The sequence below is a fragment of the Salvelinus alpinus genome, chromosome 18, assembly GCF_045679555.1.
Source record: "Salvelinus alpinus chromosome 18, SLU_Salpinus.1, whole genome shotgun sequence".
Taxonomy (NCBI): domain Eukaryota; kingdom Metazoa; phylum Chordata; class Actinopteri; order Salmoniformes; family Salmonidae; genus Salvelinus; species Salvelinus alpinus.
In genome coordinates, this window is record NC_092103.1 from 44,127,228 (window position 1) to 44,143,403 (window position 16,176).

Consider the following 16,176-nt stretch of genomic DNA (forward strand, 5'->3'; position numbering starts at 1 on the left):
ATTTGTGTTCGTTTTACTATTCTCGCGGGGACTTCTGGTCTAAACACATCCACTGTCAACACAGTAGATGAGATGGTCTTTCTGTGTATATCAAACGACCGTCAATGTATTTTGAAATTGAAGAGAAATCAACCTCTTTCAGGTCAATGGAATGAATAATTCCTGTCTATGTAGAAATTGAATGGAGAATGGTTTTGAAAAAGGCCATTTACAGCTGAAATGCAATGTTCAATTCAATTTCTAAAGTGTAAAATGCAGTTAAACCTAAATGCCACCTATAAATGTCTCTATAAATATACACACTGCATGTACCCCGTTCTTCAATTTTGTTTTTATTTAGGCTAAGTTATGTAACTGTGCACTGCAATTCAGCACTTAGCTGTCAATGTGTACAATATGAACAAAAACACTTCCTCCTTTTACCTCTGGTTCTCTAGTCCACCACCACCCTAAAAAACTGTCATTTTAATCATAGACAGCCTGAAAGGGACCTGTTGGCTGAATACCCAAGATGGCCGCTGCGAGGTCAACATCAACGGCGGCACCCTCAAGTCAGAGTGCTGTGCCACCCTGGGCGCTGCCTGGGGAAGTCCCTGTGAGCAGTGTGAGAGAGGTAAGTCACACACATACCTCCAGCTACCCCATAGACAATGATCAGTGGTTCTCAGCTCTGGTCATGGGTAATCTCTTTCTATGCAGTATGGCATAGAAAGTTTGATTTGATTTAGTAATGCTGTATACTCCAAGAATGGTTAAAATCTCACCTTTCTGGTAATTTAAAAAAATAAATTGCTGAGGTGTAGTCATTTTTGAGGACACAGTACAAATATACAAATATTTCATATTTGTATATGCTGTATTATCCTTCTATATTTTTTAAATACATATTTGTATTTTTAGTGTTAGAGAAAATATTTTCTAATGGTACTGTATCTCTCAATCAAAACGTCTGGCCCCAACCGCTGTGAACATCATAGAGCTCTAGCTTGGCTTCCTGAACGTGTTTTACGAAATCGCCTTTCGTCTCATGTTAATCTTGTCCGTCTATGACAATCAAAGTGTTTTTTTATTTGTTTCAAATCTATTAATTATTTTACATTACTTTGCTATATTTCGCTATAAATCGATCTCTGAATGTGCTAGTGATGAAACCATTCTCTCCTGCTGAGCTACGATGTCAAGATTCCAGGCATGTGCTTTGTAAGTAGTGTTCAGGGTTCCCTATTCAGCCGGAAGTTGGAAGAGCGTATTAAATGGTAGGAGGAACATCCAAGCTTCAAGTAGAGTCAGATTTCACATCCCACGTCACACTCCTGTGTCCTTGAGAACCAAGGCTACCGCTCAATGTAAGCCATTTCATTTACAGTGTCCACAGATCGATTTAGGAGCTAAACTGTCTGTCAGTCAGAACCGGTACAAGAACCACGCAGGTCCCCTAAACAGGAGACTTTACATCTAAAACTGTTTTAACAGTAACTTTATCATGTTCATTTGGTCTGGTATTTGCATCATTAATTAATAAACACTGGTATTGTTTACGGCCAGTTAAGAGGAAAATAGCAAATGACAAGGTCGACCTGGTTTGTGCTGGGGATTTCTGTATCTGTAGGTCGTACTATAAGTAGGTATACTACTGAACTGTAACACATGAAGGGCCACAGGAACCATTGGCTAAACATTTGAATATGTTGTTATGGGTGACATGGCCTTGGACCTGACTCTGTGTCTAAAGTAAACTGGGGTTAGCAGTCCTTTTTAGATCTTTAATGGAATGGTTTCCCCATGACAGCAGTAGTAAATAGAACTACAAAAACCTGCCATGTTTTTCTTTCATGTGGTCTGACACAATGCCCAGTGCAGTGCATGGTCCAGCACAACTCTCTGCTCGTATCATTTCCCTCACTGAAACAACCTTTACAGTTTAAGCTTTCACCGCCTGCGTCCCAAATGACACCTTATGGGCCCTGGACAAAGTAGTGTACTATATAGAAAATAGGTTGCCATTTGCGACACAACCAAGTTATGTTTTCCTTTTTTTTCTGGCCACACAATCTACCCATAATGCATTTGCCAGCAGTTAGTATAATGAGAATCCAAGCCACAAAAAGCTTTATTTAAAATCGTGTGGTTTTTCATCAGTGTAAGACAAAACCCTACCCAATGATGATGTTTTGCTTGTGCTATACCACACATGCCTTGATTTGGGCCGTTTGGGCCATTTACAGCTAATTTAGCGCTTTGTAAATCTCAGTGCTTAACTTAGCTTCATAATTCTGTCAGTGAGGATAAGATATAAAAGCCAAATATATAATATTCCTCTCCTTAGCCCTGACCTGCACCTTATAATCACTTGCATGTGTTACACTGTGAGGCTCTCTCCCCTGTATTAAGCCTACTGGTATTCCAATTCTGTTTGTCGTCATTTTGACCTGAACAGGGTTCCAGTAGTCCTTTAATATGGTTGCATACTATGGCACCCTATTCCCTATGAAGTGCACTACTTTTGACCAGAGCCCTATGCGGGCCCTGGTCAAAAGTAGTGCACTACACAGGGAATAGGGTGTCATTTGAGATGCATACTGTGTTTGCTAGCTTCCACTGTGAAATATGTTCTCAGAGTCCCCATAAAGTGTCACCTTTGGCAACAAAATCCATGATTCGTAACATTCCCATCCACAACGACATTCCGACCTTTTGCAGATCCCATCTGTTCAAGGGGCTACGCCAGGCCACGAGGAGTCAAATGTGAAGGTAAGTCCAACTTCAAGCATCAGCTGTTTTTCAGTGTACAAAACCCATAACCGTTGCTAGGTGTCTCTGCCAATGACAAAGGGTGGAATAAGTTGCAAGGTTCCCCACGGTCTTCAGAGATAGATGGGAGGGGTTAAGGGTAGCTGAAGGCTGGGACTAAAAACAAACAAAAGATAACTAATGTAAAATATACTGTGTCTGTAAAAGGTCATAGGAGATAAGGTCTTAAGGTCATAGGAGATAAGGTCAAAAGGAGATAAGGTCTTAAGGTAATTTAGCATGTCACTTAAAAGAGCCCTAATTTCTTCTCTTCATTGACTCTGACCCATCGATAAGTGGCCCTCTCCACAGCTGTGGGATTGGGGCTATTGGAACTTTCATGTGCCTTACTTATAAACTTGTATGGAATCCGATAATATGAATAAACATGTTAAATTACAAGCCTAGTTTAAGCCAAGGAGAAACCATTGAGCTACACAGGGAGAAAGGGAGCATCCTTCCTGGCTAGTCATGATTGGCTGAGATAATGGTGCATGCCGATGAGTCCTGATTGGTCTGTCATGTCATAGGCTTCAGTCTGTAACAGAATGGGAATTCCCAAATCCTTGCTGCCTGGGATTTCCGGAAAAATGTAGCTTTGGACAACTGCAAAAAGGTCGCTACAGCTCTCAAAAACATTGCTGCCCTGAATTTAGCTCTGTTTAAGTATAGAGACTACTTAAGCTAAGGCTTAAGAGGGTGTGAACTATGCTGAATTGGTGTAAACAAAGAAGAGCTCTCTAGGAAGTGTGAAATTCTCATTAAAATCTTTCAAAGGGCATTTACTCCTACTTGTCTTTCAAGTGGGATAACATGTTTATCAACTTTCAAAGCAGCATAACTTTCCCATGTAGCGGTCAAAGGCACTGTATCTCCGTGCAAGAGGCGTCACTACAGTCCCTGGTTCGAATCCAGGCTGTATCACATCCGGCCGTGATTGGGAGTCCCATAGGGCGGCGCACAATTGGCCCAGCGTCGTCCGGGTTTGTTCTTAACTGACTTGCCTAGTTAAATAAAGGTTACATATAGCATTTTGATAAACAAATCATGTGCTATAAGCCACAATAGAGAAATACAGACACAAATGTTAAACATCAGAGTCATTCAGTGCTTAAAACAATTTAAATGAAAATCAGTTATTGGGATAGGAATGTTTTCATATTGACAGACACCATCTGATAGTGTAGGGAGTTTCCCCAGTAACAGTTTTGATTGAATAGAATCAAATAGAGCCCATTGCTGAAAGGTGCTATCTAGAACCTAAAAGGGTTCTTCGGCTGTCCCCATAAAACACTTTGAAGAACTCTTTTGGCTCCAGGTAAAACCCTTTTGGTTCCAGGTAGAACCCTTTTAGGTTCCATATAAAACCTTTTCCACAGAGGGTTCTACCTGGAACCAAAAAGGATTATCCTATGGGGGAAGCCAAAGTAACTTTTTGGAACCCTTTTTTCTATGAGTGTATACTATAATGGTAGCAAATGCCTTGTGAAAATAAATAAAGATTTCACCTCTGCACCTTTTGTCTCTCTCTGCTTGCCGTAGATGTGAACGAGTGCGTGGTCTTCCCAGGTGTGTGTCCCAATGGGTACTGTGTAAACACCAAGGGTTCCTTCAAGTGCCAGTGTCCTGACGTTCTCACACTGGACTCCAGTGGCCGAGTGTGTGTGGGTGAGTGGACAAGACACTAAGGTTGCAAAATTCCCAAAACTTTCCCAAATGTCTCTGTTTTTTCCGAAATCCTGTTTGGAGTATTTCTGGAATAAGCTGTGAGGGAATCTTCCAACCTGGAATTCTTCAACTGAGATATAAAATTTAAAAAAGGATTTTAGGAAATGATTGGAGTTCTGCAACCTTAACAGACACAGTGATCCAATGAGTTGAAATATTCTCTTGGCCAGTTTCCAAGACAACACATTAAACCTAGTCGTGGACCGAAAAGCTATTTCAATGGAAATTCTCCATTGAGCATGCTTTTAAGCCCAGGGTTAGGTCAAATCGTTGTCCCGGAAACCTCCCCTCTGTTTATTTCTCACATTTTTGCAATGTGTAACTCTTTGGCCAAGGAGGTGACTGAGAATTGTTGTTTGAAGCCCTAGAGGAGGGTTGTTGAGTAAGTTGCTTGTGTTGTGTTATCTATATTGGTTAATGAAAGAAACTCCAGGGAATTGACAGCTTTCTGTAAATAAAGTCTGCTAAGAAAATAGACCATATAATACCTATACTGAACAAAAATATAAATACAACATGCAACAATTTCAAAGATTTTACTGAGATACAGTTCATTTAAGGAAAGCAGTCAATTGAAATAAATTCATGAGGCCATAATCTATGGATTTCACATGACTGGGAATACAGATATGTATCTGCTGGTCACAGATACCTTTAAAAAAAAAAGTAGGGACGTGGATCAGAAATCCAGTCAGTGTCTGGTGTGACCACCATTTGCCTGAAGGCCAAATCAAACGAAACGCAAACGAGCATTGCGTCCCGCTTTTGACGGCGTTGGCGCTTGCGGCCCGTCTGTTCGCTGTCATTCCCTCCAGTGCATTCTAATTCCAGCGTGTACACGCTCGTTCACTCTTTGTTTGATTTGGCCTTCATGCAGCGCGACACGTCTCCTTCACATACAGTAGAGTTGATCAGGCTGTTGACTGTGGTCTGTGGAATGTTGTCCCACTCCTCTTCAATGGCTGTGCCAAGTTGCTGGATGTTGTCAGGAACTGGATCAAGCTGTCATATACCTCGATCCAGAGGATCCCAAAAATGCTCAACGGGTGAGTATGCAGGTCATGGAAGAAATGGAACATTTTCAGCTTCCAGGAATTGTGTACAGATCCTTGCGACATGGGGCCCTGCATTATCATGCTGAAACATGAGCGGCGGATGAATGGCACAACAATGGGCCTCAGGATCTCGTCACGATATCTCTGTGCATTCAAATTGCCATATCTAAAATGCAATTGTGTTCATTGTCCGTAGCTTATACCATAACCCCACCTCCACCATGGGGCACTCTGTTTACAACGTTGACATCAGCAAACTGCTCGCCCACATGACGCCATACACATGGTCTGTGGTTGTGAAGCCCGTTGGACGTACTGCCAAATTTTCTAAACCAACTTTTTTTATGGTAGAGAAATGATCAAATCAAATTCTCTGGCAACAACTTGGACGTACTGCCAAATTTTCTAAACCAACTTTTTTTATGGTAGAGAAATGATCAAATCAAATTCTCTGGCAACAACTCTGGTGGATATTCCTACCAGACAAGTCTGACCTCAAAACATAAATGGAAATATCAAAGCCTGTAACAGTACCTTAATGTAAAGGATTCCTTAATGTAAAGGGTACCTTAATGTAAAATATTCCTTAATGTAAAGTGTTACCTTAATGTAAAGGATTCCTTAATGTAAAGGATTCCTTAATGTAAAGTGTTACCTTAATGTAAAGGGCACCTTAATGTAAAGGATTCCTTAATGTAAAGGATTCCTTAATGTAAAGGATTCCTTAATATAAAGGGTACCTTAATATAAAGGGTACCTTAATGTAAAGGATTCCTTAATGTAAAGGATTCCTTAATGTAAAGGGTACCTTAATGTAAAAGATTCCTTAATGTAAAGTGTTACCTTAATGTAAAGGATTCCTTAATGTAAAGTGTACCTTAATGTAAAGGGTACCTTAATGTAAAATATTCCTTAATGTTAAGTGTTACCTTAATGTAAAGGATTCCTTAATGTAAAGTGTTACCTTAATGTAAAGGATTCCTTAATGTAAAGTGTTACCTTAATGTAAAGGATTCCTTAATGTAAAGGATTCCTTAATGTAAAGGATTCCTTAATGCAAAGTGTTACCTTAATGTAAAGGATTCCTTAATGTAAAGGATTCCTTAATGTAAAGGATTCCTTAATGTAAGGTGTTACCTTAATGTAAAGGGTACCTTAATGTAAAGGGTACCTTAATGTAAATGATTCCTTAATGTAAAGGGTACCTTAATGTAAAGGATTCCTTAATGTAAAGGATTCCTTAATGTAAAGTGTTACCTTAATGTAAAGGATTCCTTAATGTAAAGGATTCCTTAATGTAAAGTGTTACCTTAATGTAAAGGATTCCTTAATGTAAAGTGTTACCTTAATGTAAAGGATTCCTTAATGTGAAGTGTTACCTTAATGTAAAGTGTTACCTTAATGTAAAGGATTCCTTAATGTAAAGTGTTACCTTAATGTAAAGGGTACCTTAATGTAAAGGATTCCTTAATGTAAATGTCACGCCCTGACCTTAGTTATCTAAGTTTTCTTTATTATTTTGGTTAGGTCAGGGTGTGACAAGGGTGGGTATGCTTTTTTTCTTGTCTAGGGTTTTGTATATCTAGGGGTTTTGTAGGTCTAGGTATATGTAAGTCTATTGTGGCCTGAATTGGTTCCCAATCAGAGGCAGCTGTTTATCGTTGTTTCTGATTGGGGATCATATTTAGGTTGCCATTTTCCCTTTTGGTTTTGTGGGTTCTTGTCTATGTGTAGTTGCCTGTTCAGCACTCTTTGTATAGCGTCACGGTTCGTTTTGTTAGTTTTGTTCAGTGTTCATTCTTAAAATATAGAGAATGTATGCATACCACGCTGCACCTTGGTCTCCTCCCTACGACGGCCATGACATTAAAGGATTCCTTAATGTAAAGGGTACCTTAATGTAAAATATTCCTTAATGTAAAGTGTTACCTTAATGTAAAGGATTCCTTAATGTAAAGGATTCCTTAATGTAAAGTGTTACCTTAATGTAAAGGGCACCTTAATGTAAAGGATTCCTTAATGTAAAGGATTCCTTAATGTAAAGGATTCCTTAATATAAAGGGTACCTTAATATAAAGGGTACCTTAATATAAAGGGTACCTTAATGTAAAGGATTCCTTAATGTAAAGGGTACCTTAATGTAAAAGATTCCTTAATGTAAAGTGTTACCTTAATGTAAAGGATTCCTTAATGTAAAGTGTACCTTAATGTAAAGGGTACCTTAATGTAAAATATTCCTTAATGTAAAGTGTTACCTTAATGTAAAGGATTCCTTAATGTAAAGTGTTACCTTAATGTAAAGGATTCCTTAATGTAAAGTGTTACCTTAATGTAAAGGATTCCTTAATGTAAAGGATTCCTTAATGCAAAGTGTTACCTTAATGTAAAGGATTCCTTAATGTAAAGGATTCCTTAATGTAAAGGATTCCTTAATGTAAGGTGTTACCTTAATGTAAAGGGTACCTTAATGTAAAGGGTACCTTAATGTAAATGATTCCTTAATGTAAAGGGTACCTTAATGTAAAGGATTCCTTAATGTAAAGGATTCCTTAATGTAAAGTGTTACCTTAATGTAAAGGATTCCTTAATGTAAAGGATTCCTTAATGTAAAGTGTTACCTTAATGTAAAGGATTCCTTAATGTAAAGTGTTACCTTAATGTAAAGGATTCCTTAATGTGAAGTGTTACCTTAATGTAAAGTGTTACCTTAATGTAAAGGATTCCTTAATGTAAAGTGTTACCTTAATGTAAAGGGTACCTTAATGTAAAGGATTCCTTAATGTAAATGTCACGCCCTGACCTTAGTTATCTAAGTTTTCTTTATTATTTTGGTTAGGTCAGGGTGTGACAAGGGTGGGTATGCTTTTTTTCTTGTCTAGGGTTTTGTATATCTAGGGGTTTTGTAGGTCTAGGTATATGTAAGTCTATTGTGGCCTGAATTGGTTCCCAATCAGAGGCAGCTGTTTATCGTTGTTTCTGATTGGGGATCATATTTAGGTTGCCATTTTCCCTTTTGGTTTTGTGGGTTCTTGTCTATGTGTAGTTGCCTGTTCAGCACTCTTTGTATAGCGTCACGGTTCGTTTTGTTAGTTTTGTTCAGTGTTCATTCTTAAAATATAGAGAATGTATGCATACCACGCTGCACCTTGGTCTCCTCCCTACGACGGCCATGACATTAAAGGATTCCTTAATGTAAAGTGTACCTTAATGTAAAGTGTTACCTTAATGTAAAGGATTCCTTAATGTAAAGTGTACCTTAATGTAAAGTGTTACCTTAATGTAAAGGATTCTTTAATGTAAATGTAACGGTGGTCCTCCTCCTCTTCAACCGAAAAGGAGGAGTATTGAGGGAACCAAGGCGCAGCGGGTTGTGAACACATAATATTTATTAAAGACAAGACGAAAACACGAACTTCACTATAAACTAACAAAACAACAAACGGAGTAGACAGACCTGAACGACGAACTTACATTAAACACGAGAACGCACGAACAGGGAAAATAGCCTACACATAAAATGACGATGTACAACACAAACCGAACAGTCCCGTATGGTGCGACAAACACTGACACAGGAGACAACCACCCACAAACAAACCTTGTGAACAGCCTACCTAAATATGACTCTCAATTAGAGGAACGCCAAACACCTGCCTCCAATTGAGAGCCATACCAGGCAACCCTAAACCAACATAGAAACAGACAACATAGAATGCCCACCCAAACTCACGTCCTGACCAACTAACACACAAAACTAAACAGAAAACAGGTCAGGAACGTGACATAACCCCCCCCTCAAGATGCGTACTCCGAACGCATCACCAAAAAGTCCAGGGGAGGGTCTGGGTGGGCATCTGACCACGGTGGTGGCTTAGGCTCCGGGCGTGGTTCCCACCCCACCATAATCAATCCCCGCTTCCGTATCCTCCCCACAATGACCACCCTCCAAATAACCCCACCTAAATTTAGGGGCAACACCAGAATCAAGGACAGCTCTGGGACAAGGTAGCTCAGGACATAGGGATAGCTCAGGACAGAGGGATAGCTTAGGAGAGAGAGGTAGCTCAGGATAAAGAGGTAGCTCAGGATAGAGGGGCAACTCCGGACTGAAGGGCAGCTCCGGACAGAGAGACAGCTCTGGACTGAGGGGCAGTTCTGAATTACTAGCCGCTTCTGGCTGAGGGACAGCTCATGGCTGACTGACGGCTCTGGACGCTCATGGCAGGCTGACGGCTCTGGACGCTCATGGCAGGCTGACGGCTCTGGACGCTCATGGCAGGCTGACGGCTCTGGACGCTCATGGCAGGCTGACGGCTCTGGACGCTCATGGCAGGCTGACGGCTCTGGACGCTCATGGCAGGCTGACGGCTCTGGACGCTCATGGCAGGCTGACGGCTCTGGACGCTCATGGCTGGCTGACGGCTCTGGCCGCTCATGGCTGGCTGACGGCTCTGGCCGCTCATGGCTCTCTGACGGCTCTGGCCGCTCATGGCTCTCTGACGGCTCTGGCCGCTCATGGCTCTCTGACGGCTCTGGCCGCTCATGGCTCTCTGACGGCTCTGGCCGCTCATGGCTAGCTGACGGCTCTGGACGCTCATGGCAGGCTGACGGCTCTGGACGCTCATGGCAGGCTGACGGCTCTGGACGCTCATGGCAGGCTGACGGCTCTGGACGCTCATGGCAGGCTGACGGCTCTGGACGCTCATGGCAGGCTGACGGCTCTGGACGCTCATGGCAGGCTGACGGCTCTGGACGCTCATGGCTCTCTGACGGCTCTGGCTGCTCATGGCTCTCTGACGGCTCTGGCTGCTCATGGCTCTCTGACGGCTCTGGCTGCTCATGGCTCGCTGACGGCTCTGGCAGATCCTGTCTGGCTGGCGGCTCTGGCAGATCCTGTCTGGCTGGCGGCTCTGGCAGATCCTGTCTGGTTGGCGGCTCTGGCAGATCCTGTCTGGTTGGCGGCTCTGGCAGACCCTGTCTGACGGACGGCTCTAGCGGCTCCTGTCTGGCGGGCGGCTCTAGCGGCTCCTGTCTGGCGGACGGCTCTGTAGGCTCATGGCAGACGGGCGGCTTTGCAGGCTCATGGCAGACGGGCGGCTTTGCAGGCTCATTGCAGACGGGCGGCTCAGACGGCGCTGGGGAGACGGATGGCTCAGATGGCGCTGGGGAGACGGATGGCTCAGATGGCGCTGGGTAGACGGATGGCTCAGATGGCGCTGGGTAGACGGATGGCTCAGATGGCGCTGGGGAGACGGATGGCTCAGATGGCGCTGGGTAGACGGATGGCTCTGGCCGGATAAGGCGCACTGTAGACCTGGTGCGTGGTGCCGGAACTGGAGGCACCGGGCTAAGGACACGCACCTTCATACTAGTGCGGGGAGCAGGGACAGGGCACACTGGACTCTCAAAGCGTACTCTATACCTGGTGCGTGGTACCGGCACTGGTGGCACCGGGCTGAGGGCACGCACCTCAGGACTAGTACGGGGAGAAGTGACAGTGTGTACAGGACTTAGGAGACGCACAGGTGGCTTAGTGCGTGGGGCCGGAACTGGAGGCACCGAACTGGATACACGCACTATAGGGAGAGTGCGTGGAGGAGGAACAGGGCTCTGGAAACGCACTGGTAGCCTAGTGCGTAGTGTAGGCACTGTAGGTACTAGGCTGGGGCGGGGAGGTGGCGCCGGAAATACCGGACCGTGCAGGCGTACTGGCTCTCTTGAGCATTGAGCCTGCCCAACCTTACCTGGTTGAATGCTCCCGGTCGCCCGACCAGTGCGGGGAGGTGGAATAACCTGCACCGGGCTATGCACACGTACAGGAGACACCGTGCGCTCTACTGCGTAACACGGTGTCTGCCCGTACTCCCGCTCTCCACGGTTAGCCTGGGAAGTGGGCGCAGGTCTCCTACCTGCCCTTCGCCCCATACCCCTTAGCCCCCCCCCAAGAAATTTTTGGGAGTTACTCACGGGCTTTTCGGGCTTCCGTGCAAGACGCGTCCCCTCATAACGCCGGTTCCTCTCTCTATTTTCCTCCGCTCTCCGAGCTGCCTCCAGCTGTTCCCATGGACAGTGATTTACTTTAGCCCATGGTCCTTCTCCGTTAAATATTTGCTCCCAACTCCACAAGTCCTGTATACTTGCCCGTTGCTCCAAATTACGCTGCTTGGCTCTGGATTGGTGGGTGGTTCTGTAACGGCGTTCCTCTCTCTCTTCATAAGAAGAGGAGGAGTAGTGATCGAACCAAGGCGCAGCGGGTTGTGAACACATAATATTTATTAAAGACAAGACGAAAACACGAACTTCACTATAAACTAACAAAACAACAAACGGAGTAGACAGACCTGAACGACGAACTTACATTAAACACGAGAACGCACGAACAGGGAAAATAGCCTACACATAAAATGACGATGTACAACACAAACCGAACAGTCCCGTATGGTGCGACAAACACTGACACAGGAGACAACCACCCACAAACAAACCTTGTGAACAGCCTACCTAAATATGACTCTCAATTAGAGGAACGCCAAACACCTGCCTCCAATTGAGAGCCATACCAGGCAACCCTAAACCAACATAGAAACAGACAACATAGAATGCCCACCCAAACTCACGTCCTGACCAACTAACACACAAAACTAAACAGAAAACAGGTCAGGAACGTGACAGTAAAGGGTACCTTAATGTAAAGGATCCCTTAATGTAAAGGGTACCTTAATGTAAAGGATTCTTTAATGTAAAGGATTCTTTAATGTAAAGTGTTACCTTAATGTAAAGTGTTTACCTTATTGTAAAGTGTTTACCTTAATGTAAAGTGTTTACCTTCATGTAAAGTGTTTACCTTCATGTAAAGTGTTATCTTGTTAGGATCCCATGGATTTATTTTTGTATGTATTGACTGCTATGGATGAACTATAAACGTAAACTTTACTGTATCTGACAGACGTGCGGTCTGAGCACTGTTACCTGACGTGGGAAGAGGACTCGTGTGCCAAGCCCGTGCCCGGCCGTTTCCGCATGGACGCCTGTTGCTGCACGATGGGCGCCGCCTGGGGAAAGGAGTGCGAGGCGTGCCCCCTGCCTGGCACTTCCGAGTATGATGCCCTCTGCCCCCGAGGCCCAGGCTTCGCCAACCGAGGAGACGTCCTCACCGGAAGGCCCTTCTATAAAGGTGAGGGAGTAGGGTTGCAATATATTGGTTGTTTCCCAAAATTCCCAGGTTTTCCCAGAAATCCAGGTAGTTAGTGTCACTCCTCAATATTACATAATTTAGCAAACAGATAACAGGAAGTAATGATAGGAAGTAAGTATAGGAAGTAAGACTAGGTAGTGATTAATATGCATCTGTTATAGGAAGTAGGACTAGGTAGTGATTAATATGCATCTGGTAGTAGGAAGTAAGTCTAGGCAGTGATTAATATGTGTCTTTGTTATAATAGAAATCGGATCATTTTGTGGACGTGTCTCTCTTTGACAGACATCAATGAGTGTAAGGTGTTCCCCAGCATGTGTGTCCATGGCAAGTGTCGCAACACCATAGGCAGTTTCAGGTGCCACTGCGCCGGAGGATTTTCCCTCGACACGGAAGAGCGCAACTGTACAGGTGAGACAATGACCACATTATGTGTGTCCCGTTATTATGGATAGAAATTAATCTGTTAATACAGTTTGTTTCTGGTTGCGTCAACATTTCTCAAAATAGGGATCACTTTTGCAAAAACAGTTAACACAGCCCACCAAACTGAAGTGTGTTTGCGTAATGCACTAACAAAACATAAAAACCTTAAAATACCTGTCACAAAATTAAACAAAACGGTATAATTTGTCATCGAATGAGAATATTTATTTAGCAAAATTAACTAACATATATTCTCAAAGTTTATTTGTCGTGTACACAGTTTACAGCAGGTATAAACAATGCGGGGAAATGCTTACTTGCAAGCTCCCTCAACAGTGCAGTACAAATATCAATATCAATATAACATCTGTTCTGCTGTCCTCTGTGTGTGTGTTCAGACATAGATGAGTGTCGTATCTCTCCGGACCTGTGTGGCCAAGGGGTCTGTGTCAACACTCCGGGTAGTTTTGAGTGTGAGTGCTCCGGGGGCTATGAGAGTGGCTTCATGATGATGAAGAACTGCATGGGTGAGTCCAACCTCTCTCTCTCTCTCTCTCTCTGTCTCTCTGTCTCTCTCTGTCTCTTTCTCTTTATCTCTCTTCCTCACTCTACAGTATCTCTCTCTCTCTCGCTCTCTCTCTCCCTCTCCACAGTATCTTTCTGTCTCTCTCTCGCTCTCTCTCTTCCTCTCTCTACAGTATCCCTCTCTTCCTCTCTCTACAGTATCTCATCTCTCTCTCTTCCTCTCTCTTCCCTCTTTACAGTCTCTCTCTCAATTCAATTTAATTCAAAGGGATTTATTGGCATGGGAAACATGTTTACATTGCTAAAGCAAGTCAAATAGATAATAAACAAAAGTAAAATAAACAATAAAAAATGAACAATAAACATTACACTCACAAAAGTTTCAAAGGAATTGAGACATTTCAAATGATCATATTATGGCTATGTTATAACGATGTGCAAATAGTTAAAGTACAAAAAGGAAATTGAATAAACCGTCCGAGTGGCGCAGCAGTCTAAGGCACTGCATCTCAGCGCAAGAGGCGTCACTACAGTCCCTGGTTTGAACCCAGGCTGTATCACCTCCGGCTATGATTGGGAGTCCCATAGGGCGGTGCACAATTGGCCCAGCGTCGTCCGGGTTTGACCGGGGTAGGCCGTCATTGTAAATAAGAATTTGTTCTTAACTGACTTGCCTAGTTAAATAAAGGATAAATAAAAATTGTAATAAAAATATGGGTTGTATTTAGAATGGTGTTTGTTCTTCACTGGTTGCCCTTTTCTTGTGGCAACAGGTCACAAATCTTGCTGCTGTGATGCACACTGTGGTATTTCACCCAGTAGATATGGGAGTTTATCAAAATTCGAATTTGTTGTTGGTCTGTGTAATAAGAGGGAAGTATGTGTCTCTAATATGGTCATACATTTTGCATGAGGTTAGAAAGTGCAGCTCAGTTTCCACCTCATTTTGTGGGCAGTGTGCACATAGCCTGTCTTCTCTTGAGAGCCAGGTCTGCCTACGACGGCCTCTCTCAATAGCAAGGCTATGCTCACTGAGTCTATACATAGTCAAAGCTTTCCTTAATTTTGTGTCAGTCACATTGGTCAGGTTTTCTGCCATTGTGTACTCTCTGTTTAGGGCCAAATATCATTCTAGTTTGCTCTGTTTAAAAATATATATATTTCCACTGTGTGTTGTCATGACTTGATTGGGTCTAATTGTGTTGCTGTCTTGGGGCTCTGTTGGGCCTGTTTGTGTTTGTGAACAGAGCCCCAGGACCAGTTTGCTTAGGGGACTCTTCTCTAGGTTAATCTCTCTGCAGGCGGTAGCTTTGTTAAGGAAGATTTGAAAATTGCTTCCTTTTAGGTGCTTGTAGAATTTAACAGCTCTTTTCTGGATTTTGATAATTAGTGGGTATCGGCCTAATTCTTTTCTGCATGCATTATTTGGTGTTTTACGTTGTACACTGAGGATGTTTTTGCAGAGTTCTGCATGCGTCGTCTCAATTTGGTGTTTGTTCCATTTTGTGAATTATTGGTTGGTGAGCAGATCCCAGACCTCACAACCATAAATGGCAATGGGTTCTATAACTGTTTCAAGTATTTTTAGCCAGATCCTAATTGGGATGTCGAGTTTTATGTTCCTTTTGATGGCGTAGAAGGCTCTCTCTCTCTCTCTCTCTCTACAGTATCTCTCTCTCTTCGTCTCTCCACAGTCTCTCTCTCTCTCTGTCTTCCTCTCACTACAGTATCTCTCTCTCTTCGTCTCTCCACAGTCTCTCTCTCTCTCTCTTCCTCTCACTACAGTATCTCTCTCTCTTCGTCTCTCCACAGTCTCTCTCTCTCTCTCTCTCTCTCTCTCTCTCTCTCTCTCTCTCTCTCTCTCTCTCTCTCTCTCTCTCTCTCTCTCTCTCTCTCTCTCTCTCTCTCTCTTCCTCTCACTACAGTATCTCTCTGGGTGTTTCTCAAAATTCCTACTACCATGCCCTGAGCCACGCAAATTGGAGCACGGGAGGGTTGGAGTATGAGTCCAAATCAAAGCATGAGTCCAAATTAAGAAACGGAGCACGGGGGGCACTTCTTTATACATATTTTGAAGCAAGCTTCCAACGGAAAGTATGCAAAGAAATATGACGCAACCTCATAAAAAATGATGAAACATTTCTTGAAATCAATGGCGGCTATTATTTGAGCTGACTCTGGGTGTTTCTCAATATGCATTCTGACGTGCTCTACACTCTCATGCTCCAAGTGCATTCTCCGACGAATTTCTCTTGAGTACGTTCTTGTTAGTGAACCGTCTTCCAGCCAGGACAATAGCAATAGAGACGAAAGAAGATATACACAAAGCAAACGTTTTACTTCATAACTATCAGCTAGCTTTATGTCCCTACTACAGTCCCTGGTTCGAATTCAGGCTGTATCACATCCGGCCGTGATTGGGAGTCCCATAGGGTGACGCACAGCGTCGTCCGGGTT

The 16,176-nt window shown here is 43.3% G+C and overlaps 1 protein-coding gene across 1 annotated transcript in view; it reads left to right on the forward strand.

The window, feature by feature from the left end:
- The window catches only part of fbn2a (fibrillin 2a), a 222,242-nt gene that overhangs the window by 114,287 nt on the left and 91,779 nt on the right, over window positions 1–16,176 (forward strand). The window contains exons 21-26 of the mRNA XM_071351419.1: window positions 476–613; window positions 2,701–2,751; window positions 4,333–4,458; window positions 12,520–12,747; window positions 13,054–13,179; window positions 13,593–13,721. Coding sequence (XP_071207520.1) covers window positions 476–613; window positions 2,701–2,751; window positions 4,333–4,458; window positions 12,520–12,747; window positions 13,054–13,179; window positions 13,593–13,721 — 798 coding nt within the window. The remainder of the gene's footprint in view (window positions 1–475; window positions 614–2,700; window positions 2,752–4,332; window positions 4,459–12,519; window positions 12,748–13,053; window positions 13,180–13,592; window positions 13,722–16,176) is intronic.